This window comes from Heterodontus francisci, chromosome 25, assembly GCF_036365525.1.
Source record: "Heterodontus francisci isolate sHetFra1 chromosome 25, sHetFra1.hap1, whole genome shotgun sequence".
NCBI classification, from domain to species: Eukaryota; Metazoa; Chordata; class Chondrichthyes; order Heterodontiformes; family Heterodontidae; genus Heterodontus; species Heterodontus francisci.
In genome coordinates, this window is record NC_090395.1 from 47,066,149 (window position 1) to 47,084,813 (window position 18,665).

Below are 18,665 nucleotides of genomic sequence, written 5' to 3' on the forward strand. Positions count from 1 at the left end.
CTTTCTGCCTCGGGTATTTGACTGGTAAATTCTGCCACTCTGTTGCTTAATGAGCTTCTCACTGCTGGCCCTGGCTGCAACTGGAACCTGAAGCTGCTGCTTCCTTCACTCCGGGGACCGGATCTGTGCCGAAAACTGCAAGTGGAAAATATCTTGGTCTCACAATAGATTAGGAAATCACACCTGCAGCATAGTGTCCGCTCCGGCAGTGAAACAGCTGCATTTATGAACTGCAACCAGTTGAGAGAAGATCAATGAGGGAGAGGGGTCGTTGTGACTGGAAGGGGGAATAGTTGGGGATGGAGTGCATTTGTGAACTGCGGGCTGGGGAATAGGAAGGGATAGTGTGTGTCTGTGAGCTAGAATAGATGTTGCAAAAGACCACTGTGTAAGGTCCCCCCACCAAGGTGAACTGAGGGGCTGGATCCATGGAAAACCCCTTGAACTGTATCCAGAAAATATTTGTTTGCTGTAAAATGTACATGGCATGTAAAATGAAATGGAAGGGTTGTGAGGCAACTCACTCCTGTATTGAAGGAAACTGATCTCCTTTGTATTGTTTGAGTTGGTGCTTTTTGGAACTGTTTTGTAATGTATTTTTTACAGATTTTTATGAATAAAGTATATTTTGGAAATTAAAAAAGATGTTACAAAAGGGAAAGTGAATTTGTGTGGAGTGAGAGGGGGGAGTGCTTTTGTGAGTTTAAGTTGGATCAGAAGAAGTGAGGGCCTCTGTAAACTGCAAGGGATGCTGGAGGGGTACAGCGCCCATGTGTAGGAGGCAGTGAAAAAAAATTGGAGCAGCAATTATTAGGTTGGTCTGCTAAAATTGGATTGAACCGAAATGCCATCTACTTTCCTCTGATTGTTTTAGAATGAAACTTCATCAATTGTAAAGTAGAAATTTGCTTAAAATTAAGAAAAAGATACCATTTTAATGCAAACATTTTCTGGGAAGTAGGGTCCTGGCCCCCCTTTAGAAAAGCATCTGCCAATGGCTGGAGAGACAGTCATTGAAAGGAACGTGCACAATCTTGAATTTGCTGCCCACAGCCCTGACCCTCTTTGGCACAAACTTGACAGTTACATTTCTCCACACAGCCGTCTTCATGCTTTTTTCAGAACAAGATAGCCAAATTGTTGGCAGTTTTGTAGTGTTTAATCCGTCCTACGAAGAACTGGTTTACAAAACTCCAACCCGACGTCAATGTAAGACCCTTAGAGTTGACAAGTGGGAGTGGAGACTTTCGTCCCATATAAACCTGGGTTGGGTTTGAACCCAAGGTGAAAGGGAGGCCGCAAAGTAACTGAAAACATTTATTTTATCGAGAAGATGCAAAACGCGGCATTTTTTCATCGTTACTTACTTGGTTTTCCTTCCTGGACTACATGTGTGCCATCTTGCGCCTAAATCTGTTGGTGACTTCATCTCTAATTCCTTGGAAGGACTTGTTGGCTTTGGAGGTGCTTCTCTCCTATATTCTTTCAATCCCTTAGTCATTCCCTTTGGAGAAGGGGGCATCTTTTCGAACATAATTGGCGTAGTTGACTGTTTTGGTCGCATACTGGATCCACTCACCACATATGACCCTTCAGGCAACATCTGGGGATCTTTCAAGTCTTCTATGACAGCGCCTTCTCTTTGGCTTAACGACCGCACTCCGGATGGTGACGAATCGGGCACTGATCTCGACATAGTCAGGTCTTGCCAGTTTTCCAAGGCTAGGTCTTGCATCTCAGAAAACCTACCCTCTTCGTTTCTCAGCAAATATTTCCGTTTGTTGAGGTTGTGGAAGACAATGGGGAAGATCTGAAACATTTTATCAATTGTAGGTACCGTTTTGAATTGAAATAGTATTCGGTGACAGTTGGTGCATGGATTTGACAAAATTCGGTAAACAGTTGGGGGACAAATTCCTATTCTAGAACCCAACGATAGAAGACAATGCCAGCGCTTAGAGACCACCTTTAAACGCAAATGGAAGAATAGTTCAATCCCTTTGTTGTGCAGCATCGTTACTAAAGTCCCATTTATAGATGGTATTTCTGGTGATTGCGTTTGGTTCAGTTTCGACTAGATAAAGCAAAACAAAAAGGGGGGAAAGGGCAGAAGATCTACAAAAGCTGAACGAAGAACAGGTGAGACATATTTTAGAATAGACTGTAAAGAAAAGAATAAATCCTTTCGCAAAATTCGGTAACTCTGTGTTGTCAATTTTGTCACATCAGTATTTAAAAATATATATTCAGTAAAATAGCTACCAACAGCAAAAACGTGCGATTGTTTAGCACCTTTAACGTAGTAAAACACCCGATGGCACATCACAGGAATGTTTCAAACAAAAATGGACAACCAACCACATAAGGAGATATTAGGACAGATGACCACAAGCTTGGTCAAAGAGATAGGTTTTAAGGAGCATCTTAAAGGAGGAGAGAGGAAGGTATTGAGACGGACAATATAGGGACGGAATTCCAGGGTTGAGAGCCTTGGCAGCTGAAGGTCTGATGCAATGATGAAAATTGAGGATACAGAAGAGACCAGAATTATAGGAGCGCAGATATCTCAGTGAGTTGTGTGGCTGGACGAAGTTACTGAGATAGGGAGGGGTGAGGCCATGAAACGATTTGTAAACAAGGGTGAGGATTTTAAAACGGAGGTGTTGCCAGACCAGGAGTGTATGTAGTTCAGTGAGTACTAGAGTGATGGGCAATATTCCCTGTAAACTGTATGTGTGCTCAACTGCGCAACAACCCAAAAGGTGCTGTGCAGGCTGCTCACAAGTTATCCCCCTTAAGATACTGAATGTGCACAGCCTCACAAAAAAAAAACAAAAGGTGTTGCACATTCAAGTGCACAACGAAAAGAAAACGGTGGTGGGTGAATGGGGCTTGGTGTGAGTTAGGACAGGACTGGCAGAGTTTTGGATGACCTCAAGTTGATGGGAGGCTGGCCAGGAGATACAATGAATTCAGATTTGTGAGTTTTATACACAATAAATATGAAATATAAATAAATATGCGCAAGGAGAGAGCCAACTGTGGAACAGCCCCAACAACCAATTTTATCTGCAGCACCTGTGGAAGAGTCTGTCACTCTAGAATTGGCCTTTATAGCCACTCCAGGCGCTGCTTCACAAACCACTGACCACCTCCAGGCGCTTACCCATTGTCTCCCGAGACAAGGAGGCCAAAGAAGAAATATGAAACATGAGCTGTATTTCATACCTAAGCTCAGACTATGTTATATATAATTAGAATTGATCTATGGAAATGGTCCAAAATCTTTTGTAAAATTAATTTTTAGCTGCACCTTAACAGGATAGTAGAAAAATAAACTTTCATATACAAATCAAAAATTGAACTGAAACACGTGATACTGATTATAAAAGGCACAGATACTATTACACATCAAAATAGCCCTACTCTTTTGTCCTCACACATTCGAATTAGAGAGAGTTGGGGGAGGGGGAAGGGGGTGGGGGTGGGGGGGAGGGGGAGGGGGAGGGGGAGGATCCGCTGCGCCCCCTACCGGCTTTGAGCATTCATTGATAGAATCACAGCTGAGGCGACGTGCACCAAACTTGCTGTGGAGGGGGGTGGAGGAAGGGGCGGAGCTCCTCCGTGCCGCGGACTGGATTGGTGAATCCGGCGCCTCCTGGCCCCAAACTGGCTGTTGAGTGGCTGCGCCTGTCCACAAGCCCCGCCTTGGGACCCGCGCGCCCTTTGTTGTACGGGTTAGGTTGGCGCACGGTGCGGGTAAGATGGCGGCGGTAGCGGTGCTGGTGTCGGAGAGAATGGTTGTGGGAAAATGAAGAGAGGCAGCGAATAACTGTCCTGGCCGCTGAGGATCGGCTTCTTTGTTGTTGAAATTTACAATAAGGATTTTTTTCCGCTTCTCCTCGTTTTTGTTTTTCTGCAAAGATTGAATTAATTGAATTAAGATAGTTTACCAAAATAACAAATGATGAAATTAAAGCAAAACCAGACTCGGACTTATGATGGGGACGGGTACAAGAAGCGAGCGGCCTGTTTGTGCTTCAAAAACGAGAGCCAAGAGGAGGTAAGAGGCTTTGGGGCCCGGTTTGTGCGGTGCTGTTGGCGGGGAGGGGGTGGGGAGAGGGAGAGAGTCTCCCCGGGGCCCACGGTCTACACGCCTGCTCTACACCTCGGCCTTATTATGGTGGATCTCTGCTGGACAGACCGTGCTTATTGTTCTCATGGATTTCTTCCATTTTAGTACTTAATTTATTTTGCGTTCAATAATCGATCACGTCGAGGGGTTGGGATCGATTGGAGTGATGCCACATGCACTTTGCTTTGTGCTAAAATTAACAGTGACACCATTGGTAGGATTGATCTACATTAAATGAATTAGGTGCAGAATGAAAGCATTTTCTCATACAAAACTTGAGTCAGTCAGAGCATAGCGGACTCAGAATTACATTTGTCTATTTTACCAAGACTTCTCGGTGTCGTAGCCCACAATTTGTGATCTAAATCGTTGCATTTGTTATTGCAGACGTTGGTGAAAAATGCCTTTGTTTTCCTGCAGTCCTAACTAGTTTTAAATACATATCGTGGATTTTTAAAAACGTAGTACTCTTTTTGAATAGCAATTTGCTGCTTACATACAGCGTAGAGCACAATGGTGTCTTCGTGCTGCAAGTTGGTCGGCAGCAAAGGTTGACTTTTCTATATAACAGGTGGGCTGGCAGCTTTGCCAACAGAAGGGGAAAATCATAGTTTTATAACCACAAAGGTTTTTCTTGCAAAATGGTGAGCTAACTTTTTTTTTTAAAGTACATCTACAATTCCTTGCTTTAAACGTGGTATATAACAATTTAAATTTCACGAATATTTAAATTTTGAACCAAGGACGTGGAAATATTTGCAAAGGCTGTTGGCATCTATGTACATTTTTAAAGTGGTTAGACCTTAGGTTTATCAAAAACAAATCTTGGTTGTTTTGATCTGTATTCTTGAAATTTTATAGATTTTCCAATTAGTTTCCACGTTGTCCTGGCATATGGATATGTGCATGAAGCATCATGGTTGGTACAATCTTCCTGATTATGTAAGATTGTGCACAGTGAGAGAGTTCTTGCTTGCATCTCCAGTAGAACAGAGAAATGGTCTCTTAACCCCTTCTCCATTAGAATATTTGAATTTAAGCTATAAATGTGCCAGAAGCAGAGCTTTGTCATGTATCGAATAGTGAAGATTGCTGAATTCTGTGTTCTTTTGCACTTAATATAGATTAAAGATAGCGGCATGTAGCTATACCTGAGCCTAAGTCTCTTTTTATCTGGCCTAAATGGTAGCCAATACTTGAAACTTGTTTCAGTTGTATTTCAATGAATGTTGTTTTTCCGAGTTGGCTTCCATCATTAGGTCCCTGTATTCAAAAGTTACTTGTGTCAGAAGATTACTTATGCCTGTCCAGACATATGTGACAATTTGTAGAGTGTAGGGAATAGGCAAATTCAGTATACTAATCTGACCTAAGTTTAATATCTGTAACATGGTTAATTTTTTTTAATTGAGAAAAATCTGTTTGATCTTCAGATGGAATCTACCTTTTATGCTTGATAATTGTATGAGTTGTGTTTTTTTCAAATCTCTTGTTCCCTGCTTCATGCTTCCATGTGAGGAAGCTTAGAGTTTTGTGAAGTCATTTACTCACAGAATGTTCCATTACACTCTGAAAAGAGCTACTAAGATTTTGGGCTCCCTTGTTTTTCAACAGTTTAAGTACTGTGCAAATTAAGTGCTATATTGCTAGTTACTTGCTGTGACTTGTAAATAAATGTTAGTTTGAGCTTAAACTTTAGCTCTGCTTGAGTAGTATACTGCCTTTCAAAGTGGACAGGAAGAGTGGTGGGCAAACCTGTGGTGGTATCATAGCATGCTATCCCATTCACAACATGCATAAGTGCAAGTTCAGTTCATATGAGATTCAGTTTGCTTATGGAAGCTATCTTTTTACTGTGGCTATAAATTAAGCATTGGACAAAAGCCTGAACTTAAACAGTAATGACCAAAATGAGCTTTAGCTTTCGCATAGACATGGAAAGTTTTTTTTTGAAATGAGTGACCCATTTTGCTCAACTGTCTCAGCCATTGCCAGTAAACTTAGAATACAGTATAATGGCTTAGTGATAACAGTAGAGCTATTGAGAAACAGAAGACCTCAAAACAATGTTCTTGTATCTGCACTGCAGAAGAAGTTTGATAGTGCAACCTGGTAACAAGGTATTACAGTACATGTCAACCAAGTTTTAAAGCCTACAAATTCTTCTTGACTCGTGTCTAGTATTGTAATTCTACAACACACAAAAAAAATGAATAGCTCATGAATGCTTAGCCCTCTTTCTTCCCCTTAAATGCTATTTTTATTTCAATGGACTAAGTATTCTGCAGCTGAGCATTCTCATCTATCTCCAGCTTGACCTCGTTTCCCAAGCAACCCCGAAACTAACTTATTACAATGCTGTTTAACAACAGAAACTGTAGAATTATAGTTAGTAGAATGGCAGTATTGTAGTCAAATTCCTAGATGCATTATAGAAAATTGCAGAAGTTTATTGAGAAATGTAATGTAAAAGCTTATACTTTGTCCGCAGCTGGCTGTCAGAAGAAAAATCGCAGGAATCCCAGCACTTGTGCAGCATCGAAAGCTGTCTCTGATCTTGCAAAGTTAAAACAGCAAAAAGTATTTTAAAATGGATGCATAAAGGAATAGATGGTGATAATGGCATGCTCTTTTGCTAGCATTTTCAAAATCGAATGCTACAGACCTCCCATAGTTCTCAGCATTTAATGAAAATGCTGCCAAGTAGGAGATTGGAGTGAATTTGAACAGACCCATCTCCATTAGTTGTCTTTAAAATCCACTTTATTGGGAATCTTCGCATATCTTTCAGTACTGTTTTTCTTTAGTGTAAATAACTCAGCAGTGGTGTTGGGCAGTTGGACTTGTGTTTGGCTGCAATTTCATTAAGCTTTTAGAAGTGAAGTTTGGGAGTACTTAATGTCTTTTTTAAAGTGGAATACCAACTGTTTGGATTGCTTGTGACCAAAATTTGATGCTGAGTCTTTACTATATGCTGTTGTGGTTAAGTATCTTCGAGTTGTGAAGTGTTGCATGATTATTCCTTCATTATGGTCAGTAATAGTCCACAGCGATGACCAAATATTCTATGTCTGGTGTGCAGCATCCATAGATAAAATGTGTATGTTGAGCTTTTGATATGCCAGAACTACAATGACAAAGCATTTCACTGAGTAAATTTCTCATTTTTCTTTGTCTTTTCGGTGAGTCTCACTAATCCATAGCTGTATAAATAAAATTACAATAAACTTAAAATTTCAACAGTTATGAAAACAAACTGCAAAATTTATCAAAAATTCATTGCTTATTACAATGGTTTCGACTTTTGCCTTCAGTCTTTCTACAGTCTTGGGTTGCTTTTTTTTTAATCAACAGTTCCTTTTCTTCTCCTTGGTATCGCAATATTACCCGTGTTAAGTTTTTGATAGTACATGCGGAAATTTTGATCCTCGTTGTCTTTCGTGGCTCTCTACATATGTGCACTCTCTTTTTCCCTCTGCATTGTCAATGCTAGCTTTGATTAAATCAGGTATGTGCTGTAAATGTTCATCATAACAGCTGGTTTAGATCACCAAGTCTGAACCAGATCAGAAGGTGCAAGAGTGCAGCAAGTAGAATAAGACGTTGTAGAAGAGCTTAATTTATGTTGAAAGTTGGGTGTTGTCCCATCAGCTATTGGCAATTTAGCAATGTGTTGCTTGACTATGAGCATTCCTGCTCAGTGGTTTATAATATGACTTTTTTCTGTAGTGGACCACAAGATTTTGCAGTGATGTAATACTGTACGAGGGCAGAAGAAGCTTTGCCTTGCTTTTTACGTCAGAAGAAATTATAGGAGGAATTGATTATGGTACAGAGTAAAGTAAATCATTCCTGTTTTACATTTGCCTCTTCTGTCTTCCTTCGGATGGGGAGGGGGAAAGGAGAATTGAGTTAAAAGCTTTGAATTTCTGTAATTTGCTGCAGGAGATACATTAGTGTTTTGCAAAATTTTGGCTGCTGCATATTTTTCATGATAATTGTAATAAGCAAAATAGAATAGTTGGAGCTGTACCATGGTCTCCGGATGAAAGAAAATAAAGAATAATGCATATCTGAAAACAAAACTAGATTGTAGACCTAGAACATACACTAGGGCAGCTCAGAATATCATTCATGGAGTTAAACTTCGTTTTATGAGATAGAAAAAAACTAGCACGTGGGCTCACTGTGGCAGATTAGCACATTTATCAGGCCAACAGGAGAAATGTTCTTCTGGCAGTAGATTGGGAGATCCAGGAGAAAATGAGTCTCTTGCTGATTGTCCTGTGGAGGCCAGTAACTTCATATTTGCCAAGACCTGAATTTCAGGAGTCAAAGGCCTTAGAATAGAGTTGAGAAGTGTGATGTCATTATTTGTTATATCATCTGTTGTTATATACTGCTCCAGTGAGAAATGGGTTACAATGAGCTAAGAGAGAAAGTGAATTCAAGCATACTTGGGTAAAATTGAGTTCATGGGAAGGATTCGAATGGGGTCATAAGTAGAGTGAAATTCAAGATTGTTGGGAAAATTGTTTTTAATATATGTATGTGATATTTAGTCAGCAGAAGTATGGATTGCAAGAGGAAGTTGAAGAGATATTACAAACATAGGAATAGGGAGTAGGAGTAGGCCACTCGGCCCCTCAAGCCTGCTCTGCCATTCAATAAGATCATGGATGATCTGATTGCAACCTCGACTCCACGTTCCTGTCCACCCCCGATAACCTTTCTCCCCCTTGCTTATCAAGAATCTATCTACTTCTGCCGTCAAAATATTTAAAGACGCCTTCCACTGCCTTTTGAGGAAGAAACTCTCAACCCTCTGAGAAAAAAATTTCTCGTCTGTTTTAAACGGGCGATCCCTTATTTTTAAATAGTGACCCCTAGTTCTAGATTGTCTCATAAGGGGAAACATCCTTTCCACATCCACCCTCTGAACACCTTTGTATGTTTCAATTAAGTCACCTCTTACTTTTCTAAACTCCTTGTGAAGACAACAGCAACGGTTAGGAAAAATAATGGTTGGCTTGTAGAGGAGGAGAGGAGTGGGCTTTGGTGGAAATGAAAAGAAATTATTTTGGAGTGGATTGTAATGGTGATAAAATAAATGGTGTGAGATAAGTGCATTTGGTAGGTTTAACTGTGGCCACAAAAAAATCCAGATATCCTTTGTTCCAAGGCCACAATTTTGAATCAAACACAAGAAATGCTGGATTCACTCAGCAGGTCTGGCAGCATCTGTGGAAAGAGAAGCAGAGTTAACGTTTCGGGTCAGTGACCCTTCTTCGGAACTCCGAAGAAGGGTCACTGACCCGAAACGTTAACTCTGCTTCTCTTTCCACAGATGCTGCCAGACCTGCTGAGTGAATCCAGCATTTCTTGTTTTTGTTTCAGATTTCCAGCATCCGCAGTATTTTGCTTTTACCACAATTTTGAATGTCAGGTTACTGATTTGTACAAATAAGCCTAAGTCAGGATATGATTTAATTAACAATTGTAACTACTTGTATAAAATTTCAAAGAAAATAACTCAAGATTTGCTTCCTCCTAGTAAATGATCCTTGGCTCTTGTGCCATGTTTACAGTGTTTAGGAATGCAGATGATCAGAAAACAATTGGTCAAACTTAATTTGCATTGAAATTTTGCTTGTCTATGCCAAATGTTTAGAAAGTCCAAGTCGTCTTGTAATGAAATTCAGGTATGCTGAATGTTGTAAAGTCTATGGTACAGTTGCTAATGCAATATTTGAACCATGTATTTCAATATGACTATGATTTGAAAGGGTCAAACGTCAATAATGACGGGTTGGAAGTGAGTGTAACTTGTATGCATAAATTAAACTACTATAGAAACTAAATGGTGCATTTATCACAGAATCACAGAATTGTTGCATTAAACCCAGTTTTGCAATGTAATCATTAGTGTGTATTTGTGAATAATATGTACAATCCATCAGTGTTCTGTTTTACAATATGGTGCTAAGAAACCTAGGAATACAAGATATTTTTTGAAAAACATTTAATTAAACTACTACAGAAGATCAACAGCACCTTGCTTTACTGGCTTTTGGGGGAGGGGCAAATTGAATATAGCTTCAAACCTTCTAAATACGAGGTGCTTTGCTGTGTTGGTAGCTGGCAGAGCAGAATTCATGTCTGAGGCTTTTGTTCAGTGTTTCAGTTCCACCTATTCTCAATTGATACTATCCTCCTCCGCCGTCCTGCTCAAAGTTTTAGTTGGATTCTCCGTTTGGTCCACAGATATGATTTTTCTGATAGCAAATTCCCTGCTTTACTTCACGGGGTTTACAAATCCTCCTTTCTCACAATACTTGAATCAGCCTTAATTAAAGTCGTAAACAAGTATCTCCTGTTACTGCAGTGCTTTATTTCTCCTCAGCCCCTCGAATGTTTGACACATTTGTTCATACCACCAGTGCCTTTCCTCAATTGTTCACCTTCATGGAGCTGCCCTTGCATGGTTTGTTATATACCTACCTAAATGTAGTCTGCAAAATTGCAGCAATCGCTTCTCTTCCTCTTACATCGTGATCTCCTGAGACCCAGAATCTGGCCTTGGTCCTTTTTCCTCAGCCAAATGTTGCCCTTTAGAGTAGTCATCCACAAGCCTGGTCCCCTTCCACATGGTTGTGATAACACCCAAACCCCACCTCACAGCTGCTTCCCTAGACCTCTCAACTGCTTCTGTACTATCAGCTTGTTCATTTGACATCCCTTCCAGGATGAGTCATGACTTCCAGCACAACATTGGGTAGACCAAAACCATTGTCTTTATCCCCGTCACAAATTCCACTCAATAGGACAGAAATAGGCCATTCAGCTCCTCAGACCTGTCCCACCATTTAATTAGATCTTAGTGAAAGGTACCTCAGCTCCATTTAACCAATGTTGTGCCATTTCCCTTAATTATGGTACCTAACAAAAATCTTTTTAAAAAAAAAAGGATTAGCATTTTGGTAAGTTATTCTTGGATGGCTTGGCTGGATCTAGTCTGAAATGAAAGTAGACTTTTCTGACATCTGTACATACAATTAAAAGTATATATATTTTTAAAACAGCTGATAAATTGGGCCATAACTTTCTGTAAGAATGCATCTAATAGTATCTACCATTTGTTAAGACTTGCCCTTGCATGTTTAGGTTTTTTGCATGGCAAGTTGCTGAAAGTTCAAGCAGGTAATGTCACAGCAAGGAAACCAGGCAGCTGGGACCTGAACGAACAATAACAATTTGCCTTTCTATAGCGCTTTTAACATAGTAAAATGCTTCAAGATGCTTCCCAGGAGAATTATCAAACAGTATTTGACACAGAGCCACAAAAGGAGATATTCGATGACAAAAAGCTTGGTCAAGGAAGTAGGTTTTAAGGGAGGAATTCCAGAGCTTAAGGCCTTGGCAGCTGAAGGCATAGCTGCCAGTGGTGGAGTAATTAAGAACAGGCAAGCCACTGTGTATCTAACCAATCGGATTGTGAAGAATTGCAAAATTAACTGTGTAAGGACTAAGAAGGCAGTATAAATTAGAGTGGGTGAATTCAATGTCAAATCAGGTATAGAACGAGAAATAGGGAAAGAAAGATTGGATTAAGAGAGAAAAAGCAGTGGGAAAAGGTTTTCTAAAAAAATTATTTTTTTAGAATCTTCAATTAAAACCTGAAGGGAGAGACTCCATACTTGTAGTAATTAATTTTCAGTGCCAGAGTTGTTTGGCAGTAATTAACACACATCATGTTGTTTAAAAAGGTATTTAGACTGAAATGGGCATGTTTAACTTTGTGTGATGAATTTAGTTTGTATCTGCTGGAGAAATACAGCAACTTCACACTGCTTAGTACATATCAGTGCTGAGCCAGGAAGCAAGATGCTGTTTTTGCACAGCCAACAGCGGAGCAGCCTATCTCATACAGAGCCTTCTGGATTATTGCAATTAAGCGTTCATTTGTCTTTGCCTGAAATAGCTGTAGGATTTGCACATATAAACCGTATTAGACAGTAAATTCTAGCTCATCGCTTTCGGATGCTGCAGAATTGTACAATTTTTTTTTTTTACTTTGAGCTTGGCTCACCATTTTAAAATTGACCAGAAAACTGCAGCAAGTTTCTGAACAGCAAATATAGGCACCTGGCAATTGGAGAGACTTTGCCCTATATGAACTGGTTCATAATTTCACGTCTGCCATGTGATATATCTGAAATCTGAGCTTGACTGACTTTTTTTTAAGTTAATGGAAAGAGCTCCAGTTTTGAATATTTTAGCAGAGTGTGGTCTGAAGTTTCCCCAGGCAAACATTTTTCTTTTTTATTCAGCCCAGGTTGTAAGAACGGTTGTGCTCCTGCAATTTACAACATCTTGTTTGCTGTAACTCCATCAATGTGACAGAAGCCTCCTTTTGATACTGCATTTGTACATTGACTGACTTTAAGAAGTACCAAAAATTATTTGTCTCCAAAATCACTTTGAACACCTGCCTACTTGCTGTTTAGAAGATGCAAGTCTGGAGAACATTTATAAATGCATAGTGAAATCTCTAGGATAACATTAAGTCTGCAATAAACATTAATTAGTACCAGCTATAGTATGTTAAATGGCCATGGAAGTTTTAAAAACAAAATCTATACTAAGTTCCTCTCGTATAATCAAGTATATTTGTATTTTTCAGTGCAGCAACTGGATGTCTGTTAAATTTAGATAGCAACAGTTTAACTTTCCTTCAAATCTCAAATTTATTTGATAAATCATCAAACTAGCTAATCTAAGCCAATTAGCTGCATTGTTTAGTGATCGGAACACAATTGACTAAATCCTGAGCAGGTTTAACTTAGCTTTAGATGGTGTTCAGTACATGGGAAGCAGATTCAGGAAGTGTGTCAAAATGTAAAGAAAAATCTAGTGTGTCATTTTAAGATCATGTCAGAAAATGGTAACGTGCTAATTGCCAGTCAGCAATTCGGGGGCAGTGTGCAAATGAGCATGGTTTCAAAATAGTAAATTGTTTTTGCACCTTTTATTTATAAAAGAAAATTAGTCTTGCATTTATGTAGCACCTTTCATGACCACAGGATGTCTCAAAGCACTTTACAGCCAATGAAGTGCTTTTGAAGTATAGTCAGTTTTGTAATGTGGAAAGTATGGCAGCCAATTTGTGCACAGCAAAGTCCCACATACTGCAATGTGATAATGACCAGATAATCTGTTTTTGTGATATTGATTGAGGTTTATAAATTGGCCGGGACATCAGGAATCACTCCCTGCTCATCTTTAAAATAGTGTCATAGGCAGATGCAAAATATCCTGAGAGGGCAAACGGGGCCTCAGCACCTCAAACAGTGCAGTACTCCTTCAGTACTGCATTGGATGTCAGCCTTGATTTTTGTGCTCAAGTCCTGTAGTGGCCCTTGAACCCACAACTGTGCTACCAACTGAGCCACAGCTGATACTACATGAAGCTTAGAATTTTAAGACTTTTATGGAATGTGTATAAACTGTCTGGCTCTGGGTATGCATGTATTCTGTATAATTTTTATTTACTTCTGCTGCAGTAGCATGAGAAATGCAAGTCTGTCAAGCTGCATAACACTAGATAGGGAATGTAGAAACTTGAACTTCTGAGGATAATTTTCCCTATTGGCACATTATTCAAGTGAGAATTGCTTTTTATGGACCACAAGAATAAAACTTTGAGCAGAATTATGGAAACTTATTTCCAAGATATTCTCAGGATTTGTGTCCAGATTGAATGCTTGAATGAAAAATTGAATCTTGATATTGCTTTGACAAATATGTTGCCCCTCTGTTGTTGTGAGGTTTCATTTGTAATTCTGTGCATCAGGATTTCAGTTAAGTATCTAAACTGGGCTACTCAGAGCTTGAAGGTAAGACTATTTTGAAAGATTGCTATAACTGTCACCTTGTATGTGTTGAACTCTCCTGAGGCAAATCCTAAAAATCCATAACAATGGTTCAGATAGTGCTCATACCAGCAATTATTTACCAGTCAAAAGAATTGACTTGATTTTGGATACAGGCCCAATTCTTGCTGTTGTAATGAATCATCATCCAATAAGCCTGCAGTGGACAGTAGAAATTCATGACCTTATTTTTTTGGGTAGGGTCTGAGTTGCATGACCGTAGTCGGTAGGGAGCTTGGCAAATTAATCTGGTTTCCTACACTAATGGTCTAGGTTTACAAATATGTCATTGCTGGGTAGTATAGTTATCAATTTGGATACTGTTGCTTGCATTAAGGAAATAGGCATAGCACAGGATGCTATCATTCTTCAAGAAATTGTATTAAAGTTACATTGTTTGATCTGAGCAAGTTACTGACTGCTGCTTTCAACCAGTGTGACAAAAGCAGGCTGTCTTAGCATCTGTGACAAGTATTCATTATCAAAATTTCAAGCTTGCCTTCCTTTCAACAAACTAACTTAGCACAGCAAACTTTATTTTTTCTCTGGAATGAGTCACTGGTAGATCACAGTGGAAGACACAGGTTACATATCAGAAATTGAGGATAACCTAGGGGCTGAAAAGAGAGAGGAAATTAAGGTAATTAATATCAGTGGAGAAAAAGTATTGGAGAAGCTTGAGGGACTAAAATCTGACAAATCCCCAGGACCTGATGGTCTACATCCTAGGGTTCTAAAAGAGGTAGCCACAGATAGTGGATCCGCTGGTTATGATTTTCCAAATTCCCTGGATTCTGGAATGATCACAGCAGATTAGAAGTTAGCAAATGTAACGCTGCTATTCAAGAAAGGAGCGAGAGAGAAAGCAGGAAATTACAGGGCAGTTAACCTGACATCAATCATTGGCAAAGTGCTGGAATCTATTATTAAGGAAGTCTTAACAAGGCTTAGAAAATCATAGTATGATCAGAGAAAATCAACATGGTTTTGCGAAAGGGAAATAGTGTTTGACAAATATATTAGAGTTTTTTGAGGATGTAACTAGTAGGGTAGATCAAGGGGAACTAATTGTATTCTTGGATTTCCAAAGGGCATTCAATAAGGTGGCACACAAAACATTAATATGCAAGATAAGGGCTCATGGATTTGGGGGTAATATATTAGCATGGATAGATGATTGGTGAACAAACAAGGAACAGAATATGGATTAAAGGGGCATTTTGAAGCTGGCAGGCTGTGACTAGTGGAGTGCCGCAAGGATCAGAGCCGGGGCCTCAGCTATTTACAATCAGCATGTACGGCAGACGAAGAGACAGAATAATGCATCTAAGTTTGCTGACTTTGCAAAGCCAGGTGGGAATGTAAGCTGTGAGGAGGACAGAGAGGCTGCAAAGAGATGTAGCCAGGTTAAGCGAGTGGGCAGCAAGGTGGCAGATGGAGTATAAAGTAGGGAAGTGAGAGATTATTCACTTTGGTAGTAAGAATAGAAAGCAGAATATTTTTTAAAAGGCATGAAACTTGTAAATGTTGATGATCGGAGGGACTTGGATGTACGGGTATGAGGAACACCGTTAGCATGCAGGTACAGCAAGCTATTAGGAAGGCAAATTGCATGTTAGCCTTTATTGCAAGGGTATTGAAGTACAAGAATAAAGAAGTCTTGTTACAATTGTACAGGGTTTTGGTGAGACCACACCTGGAATATTGTATGCAGTCTTGGTCTCCATATTTAAGGAAGGATATATTTGCCTTGGAGGCAGTACAACAAAGTGTCTTCTGATGGGAGGCTGAGTAAGGTTTATATTCTCGAGTTTAGAAGAATGAGGGGTGATTTCATTGAACATAACAAGATTCTGATGGGGCTTGACAGGGTAGATATTGAGCAGTTGTTTCCCCTGGCTGGGGAATCTAGAACATGGAGACACAGTTTCAGGATAAGTGACTGATCATTTAGGACTGAGATGAGAAATTCCTTCGAGCAAAGGGTTGTGACTCTTTGGAATTCTCTATCCTAGAGGGTTCTGGATGCTCCATCACTGAATATATTTAAGGCTGAGGTAGCCAGATTTTTGGTGTTTCAGGGAATCTAGGGATATGGGGAGTGGGCGGGAAAGTGGAGTTGAAGCGAAGATCAGACATGATTGTATTGAAAGGCAGAGCAGGCTCGATGGGCTGTATCGTCTACTCCTATTTCTTGTGTTCTTATGGAAGGAGCTGTTTTTCAGATCTTGAGAACACAATTCCCCCATGTGGCCTCTTTGAACTTGGAGTGGAGTAGGAAATTACTTTTGTGGGAATATTGGTCCAAGACAACATTGTGCTGCTATTCAGGCTCACTGGTGTGTAGCAATGGATTGCTGCATTGCCACGTTCATGTTACTGGAGACACACGATGAGTTAAGTGCGCTATGTATTTGGGTCTGACATGATAACTTATGCATTATGATCAGTTCTATGTGGGAGGATATGATTAGGTGCCATGGATCTTGGTCATTAATTCTATTTAGACCATACTATAGGTGAGCAAATAATTGGATTAATAAAATTATGTAAGTATTTTTAAATTAGTAATTCTTGTTTGAATTTGCCACCCTCAAATCCCCAAATAGTATGGTCTGTATTTCATGGTATCCCAGTGAAATAGAAATTACATCATTTGTTTTCTAGTTTTTCCCTTGTGGTAAAAAAGCAGTTCATATAGGATTTCAGTTTATTCCAATGGTCCGGCCTTTACTGATTTTTTTTGCAGGTCCTGGGTCTCAGGCCAATTTGGATAAATGGTACTTGTATCTCTGGTGAACACGCTGTGCAGGAAGATCTGGATGAATTCTTCAGCCTCAGCTCTTCAAGTTACTCTTGATATGGAAAGTTCATATGGGGTTGCAAGATGAAGTCTGGGATGATCTACAGTTATCTCAATATGTAATGGATGTCATTTCTTCTTCCAGAAAGCCATCAATTGTAAGTTGATGTGAATTAGTAAGTGGAGGCATTTAACCTCCAATATTTAAATCTCTGGTAGAGCTGGGCATGTGTCCTTGCAATTCTCTTCTGTACTTTTGAAGAGCTGCCCTTGCAACATTAACCCAATTGGAGCTCATGTGGATTTGCGTATAGTTTAGTTTAGAGATACAGCACTGAAACAGGCCCTTCGGCCCACCGAGTCTGTGCCGACCATCAACCACCCATTTATACTAATGCTACACTAATCCCATATTCCTACCACATCCCCACCTGTCCCTATATATTTCCCTACCACCTACCTATACTAGGGGCAATTTATAATGGCCAATTAACCTATCAACCTGCAAGTCTTTGGCATGTGGGAGGAAACCGGAGCACCCGGAGGAAACCCACGCAGACACAGGGAGAACTTGCAAACTCCGCACAGGCAGTACCCAGAATCGAACCCGGGTCCCTGGAGCTGTGAGGCTGCGGTGCTAACCACTGCGCCACTGTGCCGCCTGCTATTTTGAATCAGCTAAATTATTTTTTGTGAAGTCTTGTTACATAGCTATGAGGGTTAAGTGAGCTTAATGATTGATTTTTGTTTTCTGTATATTGCTTAATTTGAATCAATTTAATCTGTTTAAATTATTTAATTCAAAAAAATTACTGAATAATTCAATTTTTTCGCATATTGACCTACTCCTGCTAATTCATATGTTAGTATGTTTTTGTTAGGTTGTACTCAATCTTGATTTCATTTTTTTTTTGGATTGTGGGATCAAGGTGACACATTGAGCGTTGAGTGTGAAATGAAGGGAAAGTATTTTGCTAGCATGGGAGAAAACTAATTTTTGGTGGAAATTCCTTGATGCTCCGATATGGGATAGAAAGCTGCAAAAGTTTATAATTTGGCGAATATGGATTATTGGTGATTTATGTTATTTGAAGTATGTTTGAGCCAAAGATTTTTCATTGACCAACTAAATGATATTTTCTAGGGGTGATGTTTTTTACTTTTGACAAAACTGCTTTTCATCTGATGCTGTAATCAGATCTGAAGTGCAGGTCTTGTTTCATTCCAAAAATACTAATGTTGCAGTTAGATCACAATGGGAAGTAAACCTTTGTACACTAGAATATTTTGGTTAAGTTTATGGTCCTGAAATATGCACACCACTAAATTTATTTACGTGACTGTCGAAGTCTTTTTCTTTTTGTAAACTCAGTGTATTGAACAAAAAATGAGATGTTCTTAAAATCAACATTATTGTTCCTGTAATTTTTAAAGATTTCAATTTTAGAACAATATACCCTTTATAGATGGCTGGTGCAATGTGTGTTCATTAAGTTAATCTGTCAGTTTTGTTGCTTGTGTAGTGCTTTTATTCATTTCTTCTGGTTGAGTTCATAGAATAATTACAGCACAGAAGGAGGCCATTTGGCCCATCGTGTCCATGCCAGATCTCTGAAAGAGCAACTCACCTAGTCCCACACCTTCGCTCTTTGCCCTAGCCCTGCAAATTTTTTCTCATTAATTGACCAAGCTAGTGGCAGCAGTTTTTGGTAATGGTGCTGTTTGGCAGAGGACCTTTTTAAATCTGTGGCTAAGTAGTGAGAAATAAGGTCAGACTAAAAGCCAAAATAATCTA

At 39.5% G+C, this 18,665-nt stretch overlaps 1 protein-coding gene across 2 annotated transcripts in view; it reads left to right on the plus strand.

The window, feature by feature from the left end:
* The first annotated feature begins 3,739 nt into the window (after positions 1 to 3,739).
* nudt3b (nudix (nucleoside diphosphate linked moiety X)-type motif 3b) overlaps positions 3,740 to 18,665 on the plus strand; it is a 99,333-nt gene continuing 84,407 nt past the window's right edge. The window contains exon 1 of one of the 2 annotated variants that reach the window (XM_068057170.1): positions 3,740 to 4,063. In XM_068057170.1, coding sequence (XP_067913271.1) covers positions 3,965 to 4,063 — 99 coding nt within the window. In that variant the 5' untranslated portion in view covers positions 3,740 to 3,964. Of the gene's footprint in view, positions 4,064 to 16,895; positions 17,029 to 18,665 lie in introns of those variants that run through there. The other variant, XM_068057171.1, reaches the window with a different exon arrangement.